The following is a 21,089-nucleotide window of genomic DNA, read 5'->3' on the forward strand; positions in this document are numbered from 1 at the left end:
TCATGTGGTACTGGTCAAGCCCCCCTGAGGCCTGAGCATTCCCACGCCACCTTCCTGCTTCACGCAGGGCCTGTCTGCAGCTCCCGTCCCCATGGGTCTTGGTATCCAGGGACCAGGAAGTAAGGGGGTGGGTAAGGCCAGTTCTGGTGCCCCATTCTGAGGTGGCAAGGTGGCTGCACCAGGCTCTCTGCCTCTCCCAAGCTCCCTGGAGGACACTTCTGCCCTCTTTGGGGGCTCCTTGAAATGCTGTGGATTCTGGGCGTGCAGCTGCCACTGAAAGCACACCGTGTCTTATTTATTTTTTTGCAGTGCTGGGGATTGAACCCAGGGCCTTGTGCATGTGAGGCAAGCACTCTACCTACTGAGCTACATCCCCAGCCCCTGCAGTGTCTTAGGACGGCGGGAGAGCTGGAGCCAGCGCTGGGGAGCCACCAGGCCGGCTCGGTGCTTCCCCAGAGATGCCGTAAAGGAAGCAGGGAAGGCGCTGTGTGGGGTGTGCCTGCCTGGACTGGCGCCCACCCGTGGGGGTGGAGTGTTTGGGGACAGCGTGTAGCAGGGCCCTCCAGTGACACATGCGGAGGACAGCAACCTCTTGAAGCTCACCTGGGAGGCCGCCTGCTGTGTGGCCACCACCCAATCCTAGTGCCTGTCAGGTCACCCAGCACCACTGGGATCCAGGGCTTGGGCTGGTCCCCTGGCTTTGCACTCATGCCAACCATGTCCTCACCCTCAATGCTCCTGTAGACCAATCTGTAAAACTAAAGACCTTACGGAGTGAAGCTTAATTAAAAATTAATTTTTAACTAATTAATGTGACCCTGACACACTATTTCATGAATACTACTTATGATCGACTAGCAAACTGAAGAGCAATCAGCTTTAGGAGGAACTTTGGAGAAAGAGTGAGGCAGAAAACAAGGCCTGTCCTTGGTCCTGTAGGAGCAGCTAGAGACCTCCAGGGGCCCATGACACTCAAGGCCCATGACACTCAGAGCCCCTTTGGAGTCTCTGGAATTCGCCTGTAAGCCCCCACCACGTGACCTGTGGGAGGGGCCGCTCAATGCTGTCCCGGTTCCGCAGCTGAGGAAGTCAGAGACCGGCGGCCCAGGTTAGTACAAGTGGTTTATTCCTTCTCCAGGTGAGGACATACATGTGTCAGGCAAAGGTCTGCCCACCCGGCCCCCACGGCAACCCCCGAGGGATTTTAGTTTAGTTTACATGCATAAAAAATAACTGTCAGGTTATCAAGAATGAACCGTTAGAAGCCACAGCTCGAGGTCGGAGCTCCTAGCTGCAGGTGACATGGGCACCCAGAGGCGTTCACGGGAAGCACAGGTTAACACGAGTGAGTCACAGTGGGACACGGGTGAGTTACAGAGGGCCCCGGCTGCCCTGGGGCTGAGGCCCACTCTGCAGTCCATTTGTGCTGCCAAAGTGGCTCTTCCCAAGGGGAGCAGAGCCCGTCCTGAGCGGTTAGCCGTGGCCCCTCTCTGCTGCAAAGGCCCGGCTCCAGTGTTGTGCATGCTGGGATGGCAGGAGGGTGGGAGCACCAAAGACCCCACCCTGGTCCCTGGGCGGGCAGGATGTGGGTCATCGTTCCCTCCCGGCCAACACCATTTCCGTCCTTCTCACCTGGTAGGGCAGGGGCCCCAGACACTGGGGTGGGGACGGGGAGGTGGGACCTGTGCCCACATGGAGCCAGGATAGTAGCATTTCACTAAAGCCAGTGGCCAACCTGCTCCAAGACCAAAGGGAGGCGACAGCTGTCCCCAGGTTGTCCCCAGAACAGGGGACCCCGCCCCGCTTGTCCTGTGAGCTCTCTCACCTCTCACCGGGCCTCCAGATGCCCTCTGACAGCCCCTTGGACAGGATGTCTCTTTTCTTTTATTTAAACATCCCGCCCTCCCTGTCCTCCAGATCTGTTAAGAACTGGCCAGCGCCAGCGAAACCCGCAAAGGCGGCGGTGCAGAAACCGTGTGAGGGATGCGCCCGAATCTAGCGTAGGGACTGGAAGGCGAGGAGTCGCAAGTCTTTGGATCATCAAAATGTTTAAAACACTGGAAAAAAGAGTTAAGCTGCTTTCAAAGTGTCTGCTCACCCCTGAGACGGTCCCTGCCTGCAGCATCCATTCCAGAGCTGGTTCTGGCCGATGGAGGCCGGAGATGGGTGGAACATGGCAGCTTTCTCCCGTGTCCACCTGGGCCACCAGCCTCCCCCTCCACCCTGACACAGTGCCCCTGGGCTCAGGAAGTCTGTGTGGCCCTGGGAACGTGGAGAGTGTTCTGGTCTCAGGGACACCACGGTCCCTAAGCACGTCTCCTGATCAGTCCCTCCCACTGTGCCCTGCTGGGAAATGGAGGACAGAGGACACAGAGAGTATCTGCCCAGGCTGCCGGCCTTGCTAGCCAGGGACAGAGTCTGGTGGGGGGCCCACGGGAACACTGCTCTGAGGCCAGTGCAGACGGATGTGAGCCCCTTCTTACCGCCGCTCCCCCACCCTGGCAAACAAGGGACGTCAGGATGAGCTGAACCAGGCATGTGGCTCAGGAACGGCGGCCAGGTCCTGGGGTGGTCTGGGGTGCAGAGCAAGGCAGGAGAGGCTGGCCCAGTCGTGGGCCTTCTGTCCGTCCAGGGCTCTGGTCAGGAGTCTCAGCCATGCCTCTGCTGCCCCAGGAGTCGGCCAGCCTGCAGGTGCTTTGGTTTCTATCGAAGAAACAGTTTATATTCACACTCGTTAACACCACGGGGAAGGAGGAGGCCGGCGCTCCCGGACGTCCAAGTCTCTTAGGCTGGAAACTGGTTCCCATAGTGCCTCAGGTGCTCATCTGCCACGGACATGTAGGTGGCCCTCATGCTGGGAGAGTACTGTGGGAGAGAGCAGGGCAGGCAGGCACAGCTTGTCACCAGGCAAACTGGACACGGTACAGTCCACCACCACCCACCCTGTCCCCGTATCCTGAGGTCCCATGCTCACAGATTCAACCAATCTCAGATGAAGATATTTCTTAAAAACTGTGTCTGCACTGAACACGTTCAGGTCTTTTCTTGTTATTCCCTAAACGATACAGGATACAAACTGTTTACATCACGTGTACATCGCATTAGGAATTGTAACACAGGACACAGGAGGACCGTGTGGGTTATGTGCACATGCTACGTCGTTTTATACTAGGGACTGCGGCCTCCTCACCCCACATGGATACCCAGCGGCCAGGAGCTTGCACGGGGGAAATCAGGCCAGCTGGGTACGGAGTTTTAATCACAAGGCATCGTGGGGCTGGGGGATCTGAGAGTAGGTAGGGCCGGCTTTGTGCCTGGTGGTGCCTTCTGTCCCTTGTCCCTCAGGGTGTTTTGCTCCAGCCTCAAACGCACCACGCACACACAGAGCACCCACGCTCTGAAACAGAGGGTGAAATGACACCAGGCAAGACCCTGCCCACAGTTGCTTTTAAAGTGACATCAGTGGGCTGGGGGTGTAGCTCAGTGGTGGAGCATTTGCCTAGCATGTGTGACAACCTGGGTTAGAGCCCCGGCACTACAAAAAAATAAGCAAATGCAAACCACCACTGATCTTCAGGCAGTTCCAACGGGGAGCAGGGACCTGGCACAAGGGTGAGCTCGGCAGGACTTCATCGTTCCTCAGGCAGCAAAGACAGGGCTTCTCACACCAGGTCCTGTGCCCAAAGCACCTGGGGACCCTGTCCATGAGACTCGAGCTTCCACATTTCTAATGAGCTTACAGATGCGGTGGGTCTGCTGGCCTGAGCAGCAAGGGCCGCAGGCTCTGAACGTCTCCAGGCCTGGAGGGGCTTTGGAGGTGCTGGCCATTCACCCAGAGGGGACTGAATGCTTCTACCACTTGGCCTGGGGCGGGGGAGGAGGGACCTACGCTCTTTAGCCCAGTGAGTCTCCATGAGAGGTGGCTTTGCCTCCCAGGATTCTGACAGTAGTCTGGGGATGTTTGGATTGTCATGGCGGGGGCTGGGGTGCTACTGGCACCCAGTGGATGGAGGCCAGGAATGCTGCTGAACACCCTATAATGCTCAGGCCAGCCCCCGACAAAGGAGGACCCTGCCCATCGACAGTGCTGCCACAACACAGGCTTTCCACTGGTTTCCAGGTGGCCGCACCAGCTTTGGCACCAGCTTTGCCTGTAAAGCGTAAGAAGTGCAGGTCCCTAGGCCCGCCCCAGGTTCCTGATCAGAGGCAGGGTGGGCCCACAGTCTGCTTAAAGCAGTCCCCCTGGGTGATTCTGATGCTCCCTTGCAGGACCCTCGCCCTAGAGCAGTATTTCCCAAACATGCTCCGTAAGTCTTTTGGCTTGGCACCTCCAGGCCTGTGTCTGGAGGGAGTTCCGGTGTTGGTGCTATTGAATGGAAAGAGCCAAAGGCCCTTGTTTTGGACCGAACTCCTGCAAGGGGCCCCATCAGACGCAGCGACAAGTCCAAATGGAGTCACCCAACCTAAAGTTTCAGTTCTCCAAACCGCAGCTAAGCTGATCATCTGATCTTCAGAGAAATCGGGAGGATAAGAAAGACTGGCCGCGTTTCCTCCTGAGCAGGCCAGTTTCCACCAGCCTGATCACAACGTTCCCTCTGCTTTAATCTTTACAAAAAGTGACCCGAGGGCTGGGGACGCGCTTGCCTAGATGTACCTTGCTCTGGGCTTGACCCCCAGCACTGTGACCTGACCTGACATTAACCAATCTCTCCACTGTTCTGACTCCCTGTTCCAGCCTTAAGGGGAAGGTAACTGAAATGACCAATCCACTTTTCGTGCCCTGTTCTTTAGTCCTTTATCGTCTATAAAACCAGCCTCCGGGGGGCTGGGGAGCAGCTCAGTGGAAAAGCATGTGTTTAGCTTGGGTGGCCCTGGGTTCCAACCCCAGCACCAACGAAAACAATAAACAACAAACAAAAACCCCCTCCTGGGCTGGGCTCACGGGAACACTCATTCTGTTTATGGAATGTGGTGGTGTCCAATTCCAGAACTACAAATAAAGCCAAGGATCTTTAACTCAATGGGTTGTCATGTTCTTTGGATGGATTGTCCTGGGCCATTTTTGTCCATCAGGTCCAGGAAACAGTGCGGGGAAGGAGGGATTCCCTGAAGACAGAGCTGGGGGAAGGCACATTTCCAGTGGAGGAACAGGCTGTGCCTTCCAGATGGCCTTGCTCGGTAGCCCCGGCTGTCCCAGAGAGGGAGCTCGGCACAGGGAGGCGGGTGTGCGTCTGCCTGCGGGGCTTCCGATGCTGGGCATGAACCCAGGGCCCCGCGCATGCTAAGCGCACGTTCTACCGCTGAGCCACACCCCCAGTTGGCTGTGTGGTCCTGACTGGGGAAACGCTCCATGCTGTGGCCAGCAGTGTCCTTAGCAATGTCCTCTGCCCCCAGTGGGCTGAGCTTGGTAGAGCGCCACAGCCAACTTTGCCAAAGCAATGAGGGTCTCTGAGCAGGCTTGATCCTGGGGGGAGGTTTACTCTGTCCTTGAATCTTGCATGAAAGCCAGTTCTGGTCTACCTCTGTAGGCGGCAAGGGGACAGGCCTGGTCTTCCTAATCAGAAGGTATCTGAGAATCATTTTTATTTGGTGTCACAATGCACTAATTGCTTTTTCATGGCCGCAGATTTCCCCTGATTACGTTTCACTTAGATTAGTATTAAAGTCAGTCTGAATTCCTGAGGCCCAGCCCCTGGTAGGAGAAGGGATGCAGAGGCTTCCAGTTAGGAGAGAAGTCAGGTTAGACGTCAAAGGTGCTAACTGTGTACTTGGAGGTGGAATGCTTGCCTGGCATGTGCGAGGCCCTGGGTTCCATCCCAACCCGGAAATAAATAAATAAGTAAAAATTAAAAAAAGAGGTGTTTACTCTAAATATAGGCTTCAACTACTTCACTCCTTTCCAGAGGACCCCCCCAGGAAGAAAACAAAATTAGGCCGGGTCTGGTGCTGCTGAAAAGCTGCTTAAAAAGGACAGCATGTGAGCCAGGCACAAGGCGCATGCCTGTAATCCCAGCGATTCAGGAGGCTGAGGCAGGAGGATCGCAAGTTCAAGGTCAGCCTCAGCAACTTAGCAAGACTCTATCTCAAAATAAAAATTAGAAAGGGTTCGGGTCTTAGCTCAGTGGTAAAGTGACCCCGATTCAATCCCCAGTAAAAACCCAAAACAGAGAGCAGGCGAGGTGCAGGGTGGGGGGCAGTCTGTGTAAAGGGCAGAGGCCACGGATGCTGCTGAGCACCTCGCCCATGTGCTTCCCGGGTCTGCCTCACTGGTCCCAGGTAGCTGGTCCCCAGAGCCTACCGCACCAGTTTCCCGTCCCCTTCCAAAGTCCTGAGTGGGGCTGGGAGAACACCTGGCCACACTCTGCAGAGAGGTGGGAGGGGAGGGATGCTGCTGACGTGGGAGGAGCGGGCAGGGGCCGGCTCAGTCCTGGGCACCTCCCGTGCGCGGCACATGCTGCGGGAACGCCTGGGTCCTCCAGCGCTCAGAGCAACCCTGCAGGGTCCACCATGACCATCGCCACTCCACACACGGAGAGACCGAGGCACGGGAAGGCACGGTCCTGGTCCAAGGCCACCGAGGCCACAAGCCAGAGCTGGGGTCCCAGTGCCGGCACTTGGCCTGGGAGCCTGTGCCGCCTGTGCAGCTCTCTGCCGGGGGTGGTGGCCCTGTGACCTACAGATGCCCCTGCAGGAGGCGGCAGCGGGGTGCTTTCTTCTCAGCTGCCCACCCTGCACACCTCGGGCTCCTGCCCTGGCACTGCTTCTGCTGGCTGCAGGGTGGGCGCAGCCCTGGGGACACAGCGCGGATGGAGGGAGGAGCTGTTTGGCCTCCCAGACAGGGCACCACAGCCGACCTGCCCTCCAGCCCAGGGATTTTGAGAGAGGGTCTCACTAAGCTGCTCGGCTGGCCTCAGACCTGTGATCCTCCTGCCTCAGCCTCCTGAGAGGCTGGGTTTACGGGCGTCCACCACTGCACCTGGTTCTCCTTGGAGTATTTCCTTTGGAAAACTTACCGTGAATCATCTCTGCTGGGAATGGAGCCCAGGGCCCTGGCATGCCAGGCAAGCGCCCTACCATCCAGTCTTGCCAGCAGCCCTAACGTTCTCAGAAGGACAAACGAGACTCTGGCCAGTCAGCAGGGGCGGAGGAGGGGTTCCTTAAGGGCCCGAGGGCCACCTCTTGGGAAGGTCACATAAAGGAAGGCGGTGTCTCTCCCGCTCTGAGCCTGTCTCAGGGACCTGCCTCCAGCTCGGTTTTCTGTGACTATCATGAAGATTTGAGGAATTTAATTTTTCCTGGGTTAAAGGCAGTAACCTAACGAGGACATCCACCCACCTACCAGAGGGATTCAGGATGGGCCAGAGTCACAGGTGGAGCCGTTGGTGCTCTTGCTTGAGGACAGGTGCCCGCCCAGAACAGGAAAGGGCGAGATTTCTGGTTTTATAATCTCTCTGGCAGACACCTGGCGCGCCGGGTGGTCTGGTGTAATGCTTATTCCATAACAAGACGGCTTCTCTTTCCTGCCTCTGTGGGGAGTACTCGCTGGGCCGGCAGGGGGTTCGTCATTAATTATCTCCCCAACAAGGGCAGAGCCGTGACTTGGCGCTGCAGGCACTCACCGTGGGTGGAGGGGAGCCTCTCCCGATGAGCGGCACGTTCTCGTAGCGCGGGTTCCCTCCAAACAGCATGGCCTGGTTCCTGCGGGCCCAGAGGAGAGCTGAGCAGGTCTGCGTGAGGGTGGGGGGGGCAGGTTTCTGCAGGAGGGTCCCCTGGGTGTGCAGAGATGGATCCAGGGGCAGGAGTGTGGGTGCGGAGGGGGCTGGCATCTCAGGCCTGAGACCTGCCAAAGGCCCCGGCTGGACACTTGTGGGGGTTCCTCCCCAGCACACATGGGCAACCGGATGCTTGCCCCCAGGTGTTCCGTGGCTGCGGCTGGGGACCACGGCCCGCCTTTGGTGACCTCCCTCCCCCACACGGCTCTGGGGACCAAACCTGCCACCCGCAGGCCCCGCTGCCCCCTGGGGATGGGAAGGGTTGTGCCGGCCCAGCAGGGGCGGGGGGCCCAGGAGCCCTGCGTACATGTACTCAGAGACGGGGGCGTTGGAGACGGTCTGGGTGGGGGGCTGCAGGCTGCTCTGACTGCCCAGGCCACTGCTGTAGCTGCAGAAGCTGTGCAGCTGCCCCCGCGGCGGGTTGTGGGCCGCGATGCGCCGTGCTTGAGGGTTAAAGGGGTCGTCGTCATCGATGTCATCGTAGTCTCTGTCCCTAGAACGACACTTAGAATTCAGTCAGCCGGGAGGGACGAGGGAGGCCAGAGGCCCCTGGTCCTGTTCTGCTTCCCAGTCTTTCCACCCAGGACGCTCCCTGTGTGCAGAGGCGTCTCCTGCAGATCCCTCAAAGCGTGATCCTGGGCCTGCCTCACTTGGATCACGATGCCCACTCCCAACTCCAGGTCCTCCTTTCCCAGGCAGCCCACCTTGCTGACCACACACACACACACACACACACACACACACACACACACGAGTGCTCTGGCTCCCTCCTGTCCACTCGTGAGGTGCTGAAGCCACGGCCTGCCCCTCTCTCCCCTGTGGGACTGCAGGTTGTCCCCTGACAGTGACAGAAGGCTTCCTTCTTGGGACTCCCCGCACGCCCAAGTCTCTCAGCACTCCATCTTGCAAAGTCCTGCCCAAGATGAGAGAGAAGCAAGGGACGCCAGGCTGCCCTGCGCCCCGGAAGCCTTCTTCTGGGCATTTGGCCGGACTCCTGGGACAGGTCCTACAGAAGTCCAGTCGGTGTGCTGGGCCTTAGGGGACCAGCGCCCACTGCTCCCAGGGAGCCCCTGGGCCGCGGGAAGCCCTCCCTTCCTCTGGCAGCCCACCTGGTGGAGAAGTGCTGCCAGGCCTGTGGTCCCGCACAGATCAGGGTGGAGAAGGTCAGGGCGGCCAGGAGGGAGAAGAGGCCGAGGTAGAGCAGGCCCTCGATGCCGTCGTAGCAGATGCCGGTGAGGGCATCCAGGTAGTCCTGGGGAGGCACGTGCGGGTGAGGGTTGGAGAGGGAACAAGGGACAAACCCGGGGTCCAGGCTCGACTCTGGAAGGCCCTCTTTCCCAGCCTGGACTTTGGATCCCTGCCACTCCCCCTCCCAAGCACCCTTCCCTGTCACTAAAGGTTCCCTGGGTCCTCGCTTCGGAGCCCCGCACAAGGCGGCTCGACCCTGCAAACATCTCCTGGACACCGGCTGTGTGCCAGGCACCCGAGGACTGGCTCTGAACTACACAGAGGGGCAGGAGCAGAGCCAGGTGGCCTGACAGGCCAGGGTGGCGGGAGGAAAAGTGAGAAATGAGGATCGGCGCCCACGCTGCCTCCAGGGAGGGGGGTGTGGCTCCAACCGAGTCTGTTTTTTTTTTTTTGCGGTGCTGGGGATTGAACCCAGGGCCTTGTGCTTGCAAGGCAGGCACTCTACCAACTGAGCTATCTCCCTAGCCCGAGTCTGGGGGCTTTAAGGATCTGGGGTCCCTCTGTTCTTGTCCTATTCCCTCATGCCCCCCCGAACACCTGCCCCGGGACTCACCTCCCACTAAGCCGCCCTGTCTCAGCCACCGGAGAGAAGCGGGGCACCTCTCCCTTCCCACTGCCCAGCTTTTGTTCTGTTAGTGGGCCTGACGGGAGCCCAGGTGAGCGCTCCCCTGGGCCTCTACGGGCTTCTTTCCGGGAAAATTGGTTTGCGGGGGCGGGGGGCGTTCCCTCCGAGTACCCGGGCCGCCCTGAGCACCTTGTGCAGCCCTCGGCAGTCCAACATGGCGGTCAGCTGGTGAAGGCTGGTCTCTGACGTGTTCAGCAGGAGCTGGATTCCAAGGAGATCCTTCTGAAGCAGGAAGAGGGAAGAGGCAGGGAAGCAGTGGGGCAGGGCTCACAGGTCTGGAGACAAAGCAGGGTGGGCACAGAGCCAGAGGGGGCCGCAGGGGGCGGGAGGCAGGGCCAGGGCGCACTCTCCAAGCCCGCCCTGGGGCTGGGTGGGAGCGTGCAGAGGAGGGGCGCTGGGGTTCATCTGGGGCTCCCCTCTCCCAGCACGGATGCTGTGGGCGGCAGCACGGCCTTACCTCTGCTGTGGGGAAGAGGGGCACAGCGAACTGCAGCAGCCCCACGACCTGGATCTGCAGGGTGGTCAGCGAGCGCTGGGAGGTGGTCAACGCCTGGCCGAGAGACCACAGCCCCATGAGGCTCCATTTCCCAGAAGCCTCCACAGCTCTTGTAGCCCCCAGGGCCCACTAGAACCTCCCGCACATGTCCAGGTTTCCAGGTGGGCTGTGCCTGCTGGAAGGGCTGCGCACGCTCAGATTGCGGGGTTTAGGGACGAGAGGTTGGATCAGGTAAGCTCTAGGATGTTGGGGGGCCCTGGTCCATTTTGGGGAGGCAGTCCCCCATTCTTCCCACTCCGGCCTTCTGGTCAGCTGCCCCCCGTGGTTATCATCAGAGTTTCCCCTGCCTTGGGGGGTTTGCCCCCATCTCTCGGCCTCTTGAGAGCTACACGGGCCTCTTGCTTCCTGCTCTCGGATGCGGTTCTCAGACCAGCGCTGGGCACTGCCTGGGAGCTTATGACGCACTCACAGCGCTGACCCTGCACAGCACCTGCAGGTGACCAGCACCCCAGAGGAAGGACCCACGTGGATGTGTGAGAAACACAGATCCAAGACACACAGATCAAGAGCACAGACCCCTTCAGCAGCTAAGCAAGGACCAGAGCAAGGCCCAGCCCAGCCTGGTCAGTGGTGGGGCTGGGGTTCAGAGGGGCGAGTGGACAGAGGGGCAGTGGTAGGCTGAGGGTGTCTGGGCGTCTGTACCTGCTGGAAGGGGCTGCTTACACTCTGACCGCAGTACAGGTAGTAGCGGGTCACTGCTGCAATACAATGACATTGGTGTCAGGCAGCTCACACAGGACGAAGCCCCTCCACCCTCCTCAGTGGGTGAGCTGGTCTCCCTCCCCACCCAGGCTCCCAAAGAAGGCAGTTTCTAGAAAACGGCACTGAGGTCCAAGTGGACCTGCAGTCTGGGGCAGGAGAGGCTAGGTGGTAACAGGGCTGAGAGAGGTCATGCAGAGGCCTGGCGTGGCAGGCTGCGTGGGCCCGGCCTGAGCATCCCGAGCAGCCCCAGCGGCAGAGGCCTGAGAGCACGGTACCTGTGCTGACGCGGCCCCGGGTGTTGTTCAGGATGAAGGCGTCGGGAGCCACACAGAAGTCACTGGTGCCCTGAGTCAGGGAGAGACGGGAGGGAGTGGAGGAAGGCCAGAGCCAGGTGCCTGCTGTCCCGGTCACTCTGACCCTCCAGCCACTCTCAGGGAGAGCAAGAGAGTTGGGAGCCAGGTTCTGGGGTTCCGATCCTGCTCCAGTCCCTCCTAGATCTACCTTAGTCATGGTCCTCGTTCCTCCTGTGCTTCAGTGCTACCATCTGTCACAGGGAGACGGTACCTCCACCTTGGGGATGTATACGAGCTCTTCTGGAAAGTGACTCTGGCAGAGGACTGCCAAAGCCCCTCGTGGGACAGACGCTCAGGGGCCCAGGTGCACCTGGGCCGGGCGAGGCTGCGGGCGAGGGAGTTCTCCCCGGCCTCGCGCCTCATCGCTGTGTTTATGATCATCAAGCCCTTCAGGCTCTGGTGGCCAATCTGTGGAGGCTGCCTGGACTCGCTAAAGAGTGAGGGAACAGATAAGGCCATCTCGGAGCCTCTGGGGACAGGGAGGACAAGGGGCTGGGCGTCAGGACAAGCTGGGGGACCTGGACCTTCAGCATGGCCCAGGCAGGTGACCACAGGGGTGGCTGTGTGGAGCAGGTACAGGCACTAAGAGACGTGGCAGCAAGAGTGCCATCCTCTGAGCCAGACCCCCAGGTCCAGCCTGGGGTGCAGTGGACTTTGGGGGCGGGGGGCCCAAAGTTCTAGTCCTCAAGCCCATGCTAAGGCCCCGAGCCCTGGTCTGGCACATGCTCCCTGTGCAGGGACCCCTGCAGGTGGCCCTGCAACGCCAGGGACCCTGCCATTCTTTGGGGGCCATGGCCCCGGGGTGCCACACTGCAGTGTCACTCACTGAGTCGGGAGGGGTGGAGTGCTTACCAGGCCTGGGCAGAGCAGGCACAGGAAGCTGCACGGGGGACCTACAGGCTGGGAGACCTGTGGCAGTTCAGGACCCTGGGGTGCTGGGGGACGACGGCCTTCCAGACACGGCTCTCCCAGAGCCCCAGGGGAGCCCGCACGCCCGTTCAGGACCCTGGGAGCCCTCCTCCCACTAACGCCCATGACGAATCAGCCCAGCTCTCTGTCCATCAGATCCGCCGTCCAGATCCAGCAGGCCAGCAGTGCACCCCACGCCCAGGGTGCAGAGGCAGAGGAGGGGCCCCCAGGCCCGATGGGGCACGGGGAAGCCGTGGGAAGAAGGAAGAGCGAGTGGACCGCCTTGGTCTGCGTCACCCCCCAGGACGTCTGGGATCCCAGGAGAGAGAGGGAAGGGGGCCCCAGCTGAGGCTCCACCAGGGCCGTGGCTCCTTCCCTCCTTTCCCTCTTAGGCCAGGGTGGCCGTTATGGTTTGGAGACGAGACGTCCCCCAAAAGCTCCTGTGTTAATGCCGGAATAGTCAGAGGCGAGATGATCAGATTATGAGTCGTAACCTGACTGGTCAACTAACCCATCGGATGAATTAATAATGTGAAAGGACCTCCGTGTGGGTGGTAGGCAGGTGGGCGTGGCTCGGGCGGGACAGCGGGGGCACGCCTCTGGGGATGACATCTTGCCCCCAGGTTCTGCCCCTCTTTCTCTGCTTTCTGGGACCCATGGGGCTCTGCCTCACCTTGGGCCCAGAGGGATGGAGCTGGCCACCGGCAGCTGGAGACCTCTGAAGCCACGAGCCCAAATACCGTGTTCTCCTCTAAGGTGCTCCTGTCGGGTGTTTTGGGCACAGTGAGGAAAAGACGACTAACACACCCGGGCTTCAGACGCCTGCTACTCCAGTCCCTCTGTGGGGACCGGCCAGCTAGGGTGGTGTGGGTGCGTGACTTCGTGGGCAGCCTACTCTCCTGTCAAGAAAGACAGCGCCTACACGTGTGTGCCCGTGTGTGAGCATGCACGTGTGCACAGGTGTGTGTATGTCATTCACACGATGGGAACGAGGAAGAGGAAGGGGAGAGGATAGGAGGGGCGCCTGGCGCAGTTGGGGTGGTGGAGGAGCTGCCCAGAACCCAGTCCAGGGGCTGGAGAACAGAGGTGAAGGCCTGGGGGCCTCCCGGGACCCTCACAGGAGGAAGCCCAGGCGGCCACAGCGTGTGGGGCACGTACTGAGAAGCCCCCGACTCCCACTCACCTCTGCCTCCCCCGCCCTCTACGCCGGGTACTAGGACCCTCTCCATTTTATACGCCAGGAAACTGAGGCACTTCAGTGACTTTCCTGAGGTCCCACGGCAGGGAAGGGGTGAAGGGGGATGTGGCACAGGCTGGGGGGCCCTGGGGCCATGCTCCTCTTACTCAGAGGGCCCGATTCCCCACTGCTCTGTGGACCCACCTGCTCCTTCCTCTGCCTGCATGGCCCCACACCTCCTAAAGCTCTCTGCTCAGGAGGGTCAGGCAGGTGAGGTTGGGGTCACAGGACCAGAGGCACAGCTCAGCCTCCCAGCTCCCCACTACCCTCCTCTCTCCGCATCTGAGGGCATCATTTCTTGTTTTCCTTCCCTTTGGTACCAGGGATTGAACCCAGGGGTGCTTAACCTCTCAGCCAGATCCTAGCTCTTTTTATTTTTCATTTTGAGACAAGGTCTCATTAAGTTGCCTAGGCCTCGATAAGTTGTGGAGGCTGGCTTTGAACTTGTGATCCTCCTGCCTCAGCCCCTCACGTGCTGGGATAGCAGGTGGGTGCCTGGCTGAGAGCATGGTTTCTGGTGCGGCTCCTCAGGGGCAATGCCCTGTCCTGTGGAGGCCCTTTCTGAGGGATAGGTGAGGGAGGAGTGGCAGCTTCAGTCCTCTCCCCACCCGCCACCCCTCCCACTCTCGAAACAGAGCAGGGTGGCAGTGGAGGCCACACAAAAGCTCTGCACAATGACCCCTTGACAGAGCGGCCCCACGGCTCCTCCATGCTCCTCTTCCTATTAAAATGCGGCGGCAGCGTCCCCAGCCCCATCAAAGGCCCTTTCAGCAGGGCCCCGGCCCTCCCTCCCCCTGGCTCTCTCGCACGAGGGCCTGACTAATGGAATTAGGGAAATGGCAGTGTTCCCAGCTCCCTGTCATTCCAGGGCACCGGCTGTGAGATGAAATCAATTGCCCGTGGGTTCCCTGCCCAGGAAGCCGGGTGACAGAAGCCCCCTGGGAGGGAGCTGGCTCCCAAGGGGCAGCTCCTGGCAGCAAGCTGGCCGCTACCGCTGCTTCCAGAAGGCGCGGGCAGCCCAGACGCAGGCCGGCCCCCAGGACAGCCTCCTCGGAAGCTTCCGTGCTCTTGTCCTGCAGAGGCGGCCAGCCAGGCCGCTGTGCCCGTCACCCTGGCCCCCAGGGCTCCCTCTGCTTTGCTACAGCCTCCGACTCCAGAGGCCATCAGGGTACTTCGAGCATGACTGGGGCCCTTTTCTGTCCTAGTCCTTGGGAGGTGGCCATAGCGTGGACAGAGAGACAGGAGATGCCCACCTCCTTTCCCTTCTAGACACGTCTCTACCAAAGCCGCCAGTCAAGTGGCACCAGGGGCCATTCATTCTGTAGGCACCACGGAGGCCAAGGGCCCAAGGCCAGAGCTACTGGGCAGTCCCCGAGACACAGCATGCTTGAGTTTGGGCTGGGGGCTTCTGTCGCAACCCAGGGCAGACCGTCAGGGTCTCATGGTGTTCAGCTGTGGCCCTGGACTCAGGGAGGGGTTCCTGGAAATCCTCTGGTAACCGCCACCCCTCTAGCACCCGTGTGTTCACGCACACACGTGCACACAATGCACATGCACAGCTGAGTTCCAGTGTCAGGCCTATTAAAGTCCAAGGCACCTGCACAGGGCCCCACTCTTCTCTTTTTTTCTTTTTTTTTTGTGGTGCTGGGGATTGAACCCAGGGCCTTGTGCTGGTGAGGCAGGCACTCTACCCACTGAGCCACATGCCCAGCCCAGGAGCCCCTGCTCTTAATAGCATGAACCACATGCACGTTTTCAAGTGTGCGAGGCCAGGAGCAACCAGGCAGCAGGAAAGATAACCACACCCCCACGATCCCAGGCCCAGGGAAGCCGGGGCTCCTCCAGCCTGAGCTAGAGACCCCCGGCCTGGTTAGCTCCTCACACCCAGGCAGAAGCCACCCGCCACCCATGCGAGCCCTCGCAAGCAGTGGCTTCTTATCTTGGCTCTGTCCCTAAATGCCCACCCTCCCGTTTCCCCACCTGGAAGGAGAGGGCACATTAACAACATCAAGTCCTTCCAGTCCCGAGATTCTGGGATGCTAGGTGAGCACCAGGGCGGGAAGCAGGCCCTGCCTGGGGTTCTGAAGAGGACACTGCTGCAGACACACCACCCCCACACTGCCCCACTCACCACTGCTGCGGCCGAGTCGGCGGCCAGCGAGGCCCAGCTGAGGAGCAGCGCCAGCACCCCACAGCACAGCGTCCTAGAGAGAGGCAGGCGCATGGGTGCCCGCAGAGGTGGGCAGTGGGGTCCTGGGGACGGCGCTCACCCTCCTGCCAGCACCCTTCCTTCCAGCCAGGACCCTACGCAGCCACTAGCCCTGAGAACGCTGGACAGCACTATGGGGCCCGAGGCCTAGAACAGAGGTCCTGGGCTGAAGAGACCCAGCAGAGAGGGCAGCTGAGGAGACGCTGGCCAGAGCTGACGGGGTGCTGGGCTTGGACCTGAGATCCTTCAGCTGCCCCACAGTTGGACTCACGAGGGAGGGGACACACAGGAGCCCCTGCAGGCTGTCTCCCACCCCGCCCCAGGGCCCAGCCAGGCCCTCACCTCCCTGCTAGGGGCACCTGGCCCAGCTCTTTGTCCCAGGCCCACCGGCAGGGCTACTCACGAGGCCAGGAGACACTTGGAGCGCTTGGCCAGTCCCAGGCAGGCGACGAAGCAGATGACCAGGTCCAGGATGAAGAGGAGGAGGTAGGAGAGCCACCTGGGCAGAGGAGGAAGGACCGTCAGGGCCGGCAAGGCAGAGCCCCGACCTGCGGCCCACGTTGGAGGCCTGCTGCTGGACCCTTCCTCATGACCCTTCCTGCAGCTCGTGTGGGCGGAGGGCTCTGCAGGGGCTCTGGGGCTGCACCCCATTCCGCCTCCCTGCCCCGCATCCCTTCCAGGCAGTGTCTAATCCACACGGCGCTCTGCAGCTCGTGCACAGCTGGACGCTCTACAGCCCTGCCGTCCACTCCTCCTGCCACTGCCCACAGGTGGCTACTACGAGGAAATGAATTTTTAACTTTACTTAATTTCAATTAACTTAAATGGTCCCAAGTGCCTCCGCGGTCACCATACTGGACAGTGCTGCTCTGTAGAGTCCCTCTGTAGCCCACCTGCAGGCCTCTCCTTAGATCCTGTTTCCCTTTGCTTCTAGAACTCTCTGACAGCAGCAGACCAGGCAAAGTCTGACGTTTACAACTACCGACCTAAGGAAGACCCTGGGATACCCACTCCTTTTTTCTTTTTCTTTTTAAAGTGCTGGGGACTGAACCAAGGCCCCAGTGCATGCTAGGCAAACACCATATCACACATTTTATTTATAAGACAGGGACCTCACTAAGTTGCTGAGGCCGGCCTTGAATCGCTATCCTCCTGCCTCAGCCTTCCAAGTTGCTGGAATTTCAGGCGTGTGCCGCCACATCTAGCAAGACCCGCTTCTTCAAGGAACACTCACTCTGGTCTCCCCATGGCCTCCTACCTTGCCCCTGTCTGTGTGGGAACCATGATGTAGGATGTTTAGGTCTTTTCAATCCACCTTTGTGCCAGGCACTGAGCTTGGCACCGGGGATGTCTACACAAGGGGGTTTGTTCTTGACCATTGGGGAATGAGGCACCCACCCACCTCCAGGCCTCCAAGGTTGTTCTGCCCTACTCAGGTTGTTCTGTCCCTCAGGGCTGAGCTGATGGGCCATGTGTCACATGCCACATGGAGACTATGACAAGTCACTTGGCCCTTTGAACCTGTTTCCACATCTGTATGGGAAGTCGGAACCCTTATCTCACAGGGTGAGGGTGGAGGCTTGCTGGGTGCAAGCGGGCACAGGAGGGCAGCCAGGGACTCTGAAGACCTTGCTCTCCTGCTTCTCCAGAGCACGGGCTCAAGAATCCAAATGCCCGAAAGCTAAGGCGCTGAAGATCCTGAACGAAGCACCCTTGATCTTTTCCCTTCCAGTTAGGGCCCGAGGTGTCCTCACGACGTGCCACCAACTTCAGCTACAGCCACTTATGTTATCCCTGGGCCTGGGACCAGTCCAGGTGATGGGGTGGGGGTGGGGCAGCGATGGGGATGAGGGGGCCCAAGGGAGGGCAGCCTTTGGGTCATTACTTCTCCTGACCCCTCCCTCCAGCAAAGGATTTCTGCTCCACCGACACCACAGAGAAGGTAGGGAAGAGCCTGGAGTGTCAGCAGGGAGTCGGGTGGAGCTGGCAGGAAGTGGCAGAGGCTCCAAGGCAGAAGGAGCGAGCTGGAGGTCCCTGAGAGCCAGAGCCGGGAGGCTGAATGCCCAAAGCTGGGCCCTGTCCAGGCCTCGGCCCCCACACAGGGCAGGGGGCGGCACGCAGCAGGTCTCTGGGGTTCCAGGAGGGGGATGGGCTTTGGCGGGAGGGCTGAGTGCACCCCTCTCCTGCTGGCGATTACCAAGGAATCTGATCTTAGGATCGGAGCTGGGAGGAACCTCGGAACCACCTGGCCTAGGACCCCGTCCTACAGACTGGAAGCTCAAAATTGCAGCCACTTCGAGCCGCCACGCAGGACTCCATAACTCTCTTCCTGCAAGGGGCATGCCGGACACGGGCCCTGCAAACTGTGGGTTCCGTGTTCTACAGCCTCAAGGTGTGCTGCTCCTCCCCGTCCCCGTCTGGAGGCAGGTCCAGCGGGGCTCCTGACCCACTCTCCAGGACACTTCCTACCAACAGCCCCAGCCCAGGAGCCCCAGGGGCTGGGAGGGACTTCTAACTGAGAACCTGGCTCTGGCTGCCCGGGACCGACCCTTCCACCCTGCCCGACTGCCAGCCTGGCCACCTTTTATCTCCTCCACATCTCCCCAGGCCCCGTGTGGTCCCGGGAGCATTTGCTTTGCTGGACGGTCACACGGAAGAGCGGCCAGGAAGGCAAAGCTGGGGAGGCCCTGCTGCTGGGCTCCCTGGACAGGCCTGGGAGCCTGGTGGCTCTGCCGGGGGAACCCTGTTCTCAAGTCACAGGGGCCGCGCTTCTGCCTCAACATGAAAGAAGGGCGGAGCTGGAAATGGGGGCAGGGGCCAGCACCTCTTTGCCATGTTTCCCTCTGCTCATAATAAAATCACCTCAACGATAAGCCCCTCTCCACATGCAAACTGACGGGAACGAAGGTCCCTGTGTCCACAGGGTTCAGATGCCACTCAGGGCCTTGGGAGTCTCAGACTGTCTTCAGAGCTGGCAGTTTCCTTCTGTCCAGGGAGGAAGGCATTCTGCCCATTAGTATCTGTCTGGTGGGGAGTTGGACCAAGGTCCCTTTCCATCCAGGACGCCCATCGCATCATGGAAATGCAGGGGCTGGACAGGCTGGGGCGGAGGGCTGGGAGCACCATCTGCCGCACGAGCGCCCCTCCTCAGGGCCTGTCGGCTCCTCCTCATGGGAGGGGGCCTGGGGGCGTCTCTGGAGCACCTTCTCACCCAGCCCAGCAGTGACCTCCTGGGGTGGGGCTTTAGGTCACAACAGGAAACAGATCCAGAAAAGCAGAACACATTGTACAACGCTGGGGTAAAGGCTCTGACCTTCATCAACGGCCTTCAGAGGAGCCAGCGCGCTGCGGGGAGGGACTCAAAGGACTCATGTGTCAGTGCCACTGTGGGTCTCCTCTGTGCTGGGCGCCAGGTCCCGGGAGCACAATGACCACACTTCACAAAGGACACGCACTTGGCCAGTCAAGGTTGCCACTGGGCTGGGGGTCACCCGAAGACCCAGACTGCTGCTCCCTTCCTGGACTCTGGCCAGAGAAGCTCCCTAGACCCTGCTCCCGGCGGGAGGGCAGCCAGCCTGGGCTCTCTGACCTGTGTCCAGGGACTTCACCTGGGCTGGGGAGTCAGGAGAGATGATGTAAAGGGTCACCCGAAAGCTGGAGGACCAACTTGCATACCTAATGGGGGTGGGGTGCCTCTCAGCACCTCTTGACTCAGGTGCTGCGCATGCTGGGCCCGTCCACGCGGCCCTCACCTGTAGTACTCCACGTAGCCCGTCTGGTCAGACAGCTGGGTCAGCTGGGTGGTGACCTCCCTCCACACGGGCAGTCCTGAGAGCTGGATGACGATGCTGCCTGCCATCTGCTGCATGAACTTCAGGGTCTGGATGTAGTCGCCCCGGGCAGCAAAGAGCTCGTGGAGCCGGGCCAGGTGCTGCTCCAGGTCCACCTGCATCTTCTGGGCATTTTCGGACACCTAGGGAGAGGCGGGGCTCAGCGTCTGGCCCTGGGGTGGTGGACAGGAGAAAGCTGGGCAGGGGAGATCCCAGTTTCTCACTTTGGAGGAGGTCTCTGCAAGCAGCAGCAGACGGCCACCAGGGCTTAAAAAGGGACTGGCCCTCTGGAGGAGTCCCCCGGTGGCCCATGTGAGAGTCTTGGTTCCCAGTTTGGCAATCTTGGTGGCAACTTTTTTTTTTTGGTGGGGGGTACCAAGGATTGAACTCAGGGGCACTTGACCACTGAGCCATGTCCCCACACCTGTTTAGTATTTTATTTAGAGACAGGACCTCACTGAGTTGCTTAGGGCCTTGCTGTTGCTGAGGCTGACTTTGAACTTTCAATCCTCCCGCCTCAGCCTCCTGAGCTGCTGGGATGACAGGCGTGCGCCCCGGCGCCCAGTGTGGAAACTCTTAAGAAGTGGGGCCTGGTGGAAGTTCTTGGGGTCCCTGGGGGCACGTTCCTAAACAGGATAACGGAACCCCAGTGTCCTTCTCTTTTTTGCTTCCTAGCCAAGAGGGGAGCACTTGATTCCACCATGTGCCTCCTGTCATGATACCTTGCCACGGGCACAAAACCAATGGAGCCAGCCAGGGACTGAAACCTCCCAAACTGAGCCAGAATAAACCCTTCCTCTCTAAGTCGATCATCTCAGGTATTTGCTGTAGTGACAGTAAGCTGGCTAACAGACCCACCCTGCTCCCTGCAGGGGGCAGGCCCTGCTCTGACCCTACCAGGACCTGGTCTCCATGATCCAAGGCCTTCATACAGGTGGAGTAGCCCTAATCTGAAAATCTGAAACCTCTTAAAGCTCTAGCAGTCAAGTCTATGCAAATATTCCCAAATCTGCAAAACTCCAAATCCCAAACACTTCTGGTCCCAAACGTTTTGGACAAGGGATATTCCACCTGTGTAAAGCAAGACTCCAAAGGGGAAAAAAAAATCATAAATTTTACTTCCTTGAAGACTCTCTTAAAACTTGAAACACATGGGATTATTCTCTTTTTTAAACTCAAGCACGTCTATGTTGCTACCTTGACCTTTATTCCCACAATAGGATTTCTAACTGCACTACAAGAGGCGGGTTTTGTTGTGGAGCTAGCCACAGCTCCCAGCCAAGGCAGAACAATAGGACTTTGAAAAGACAAAGACAGACCCCATCCTTCTCTGAAGAGCCAGCTCCAAGCTAGCAGGAGGAAATCGGAGCCTTCTCTGGGTGCTTAGTCCTTCCTGGACGTTTGTCCTGCCAGATGGGTGGACAGGCTCCTGTCCCTTGGCTGGGCTCTTAGGGCTTGCAGATGAGAGGAGTCCAGGGAAGATCTGTCTGTGCAAAGGTAGAAATGGGAGGAGACGGCAGTGACTGTCCTCCTGGCTTTCAAATAAGGAGCACAGATGGAGCTTGCATTGCAAAGGTGCTTTCAAACAGCCCAGGCCCAGGGCCGCAGCCCGGTGGCCTTGAGCTCGTGCCTGAGGAGCCTGCGCTGG

The 21,089-nt window shown here is 59.7% G+C and overlaps 1 protein-coding gene across 1 annotated transcript in view; it reads right to left on the reverse strand.

Moving 5' to 3' along the window:
- Window positions 1-1,104: 1,104 nt before the first annotated feature.
- Window positions 1,105-21,089, reverse strand: part of Ttyh2 (tweety family member 2) — a 36,522-nt gene continuing 16,537 nt past the window's right edge. Inside the window, exons 4-14 of the mRNA XM_047546795.1 lie at window positions 19,364-19,584; window positions 16,015-16,110; window positions 15,534-15,606; window positions 11,179-11,248; window positions 10,844-10,899; window positions 10,103-10,195; window positions 9,775-9,867; window positions 8,882-9,024; window positions 8,080-8,265; window positions 7,620-7,698; window positions 1,105-2,865 (exon numbers count right to left, since the gene is read on the reverse strand). Coding sequence (XP_047402751.1) covers window positions 2,785-2,865; window positions 7,620-7,698; window positions 8,080-8,265; window positions 8,882-9,024; window positions 9,775-9,867; window positions 10,103-10,195; window positions 10,844-10,899; window positions 11,179-11,248; window positions 15,534-15,606; window positions 16,015-16,110; window positions 19,364-19,584 — 1,191 coding nt within the window. The 3' untranslated portion in view covers window positions 1,105-2,784. The remainder of the gene's footprint in view (window positions 2,866-7,619; window positions 7,699-8,079; window positions 8,266-8,881; window positions 9,025-9,774; window positions 9,868-10,102; window positions 10,196-10,843; window positions 10,900-11,178; window positions 11,249-15,533; window positions 15,607-16,014; window positions 16,111-19,363; window positions 19,585-21,089) is intronic.

Source organism: Sciurus carolinensis, chromosome 3, assembly GCF_902686445.1.
Source record: "Sciurus carolinensis chromosome 3, mSciCar1.2, whole genome shotgun sequence".
In the NCBI taxonomy this organism is placed as follows: Eukaryota; Metazoa; Chordata; class Mammalia; order Rodentia; family Sciuridae; genus Sciurus; species Sciurus carolinensis.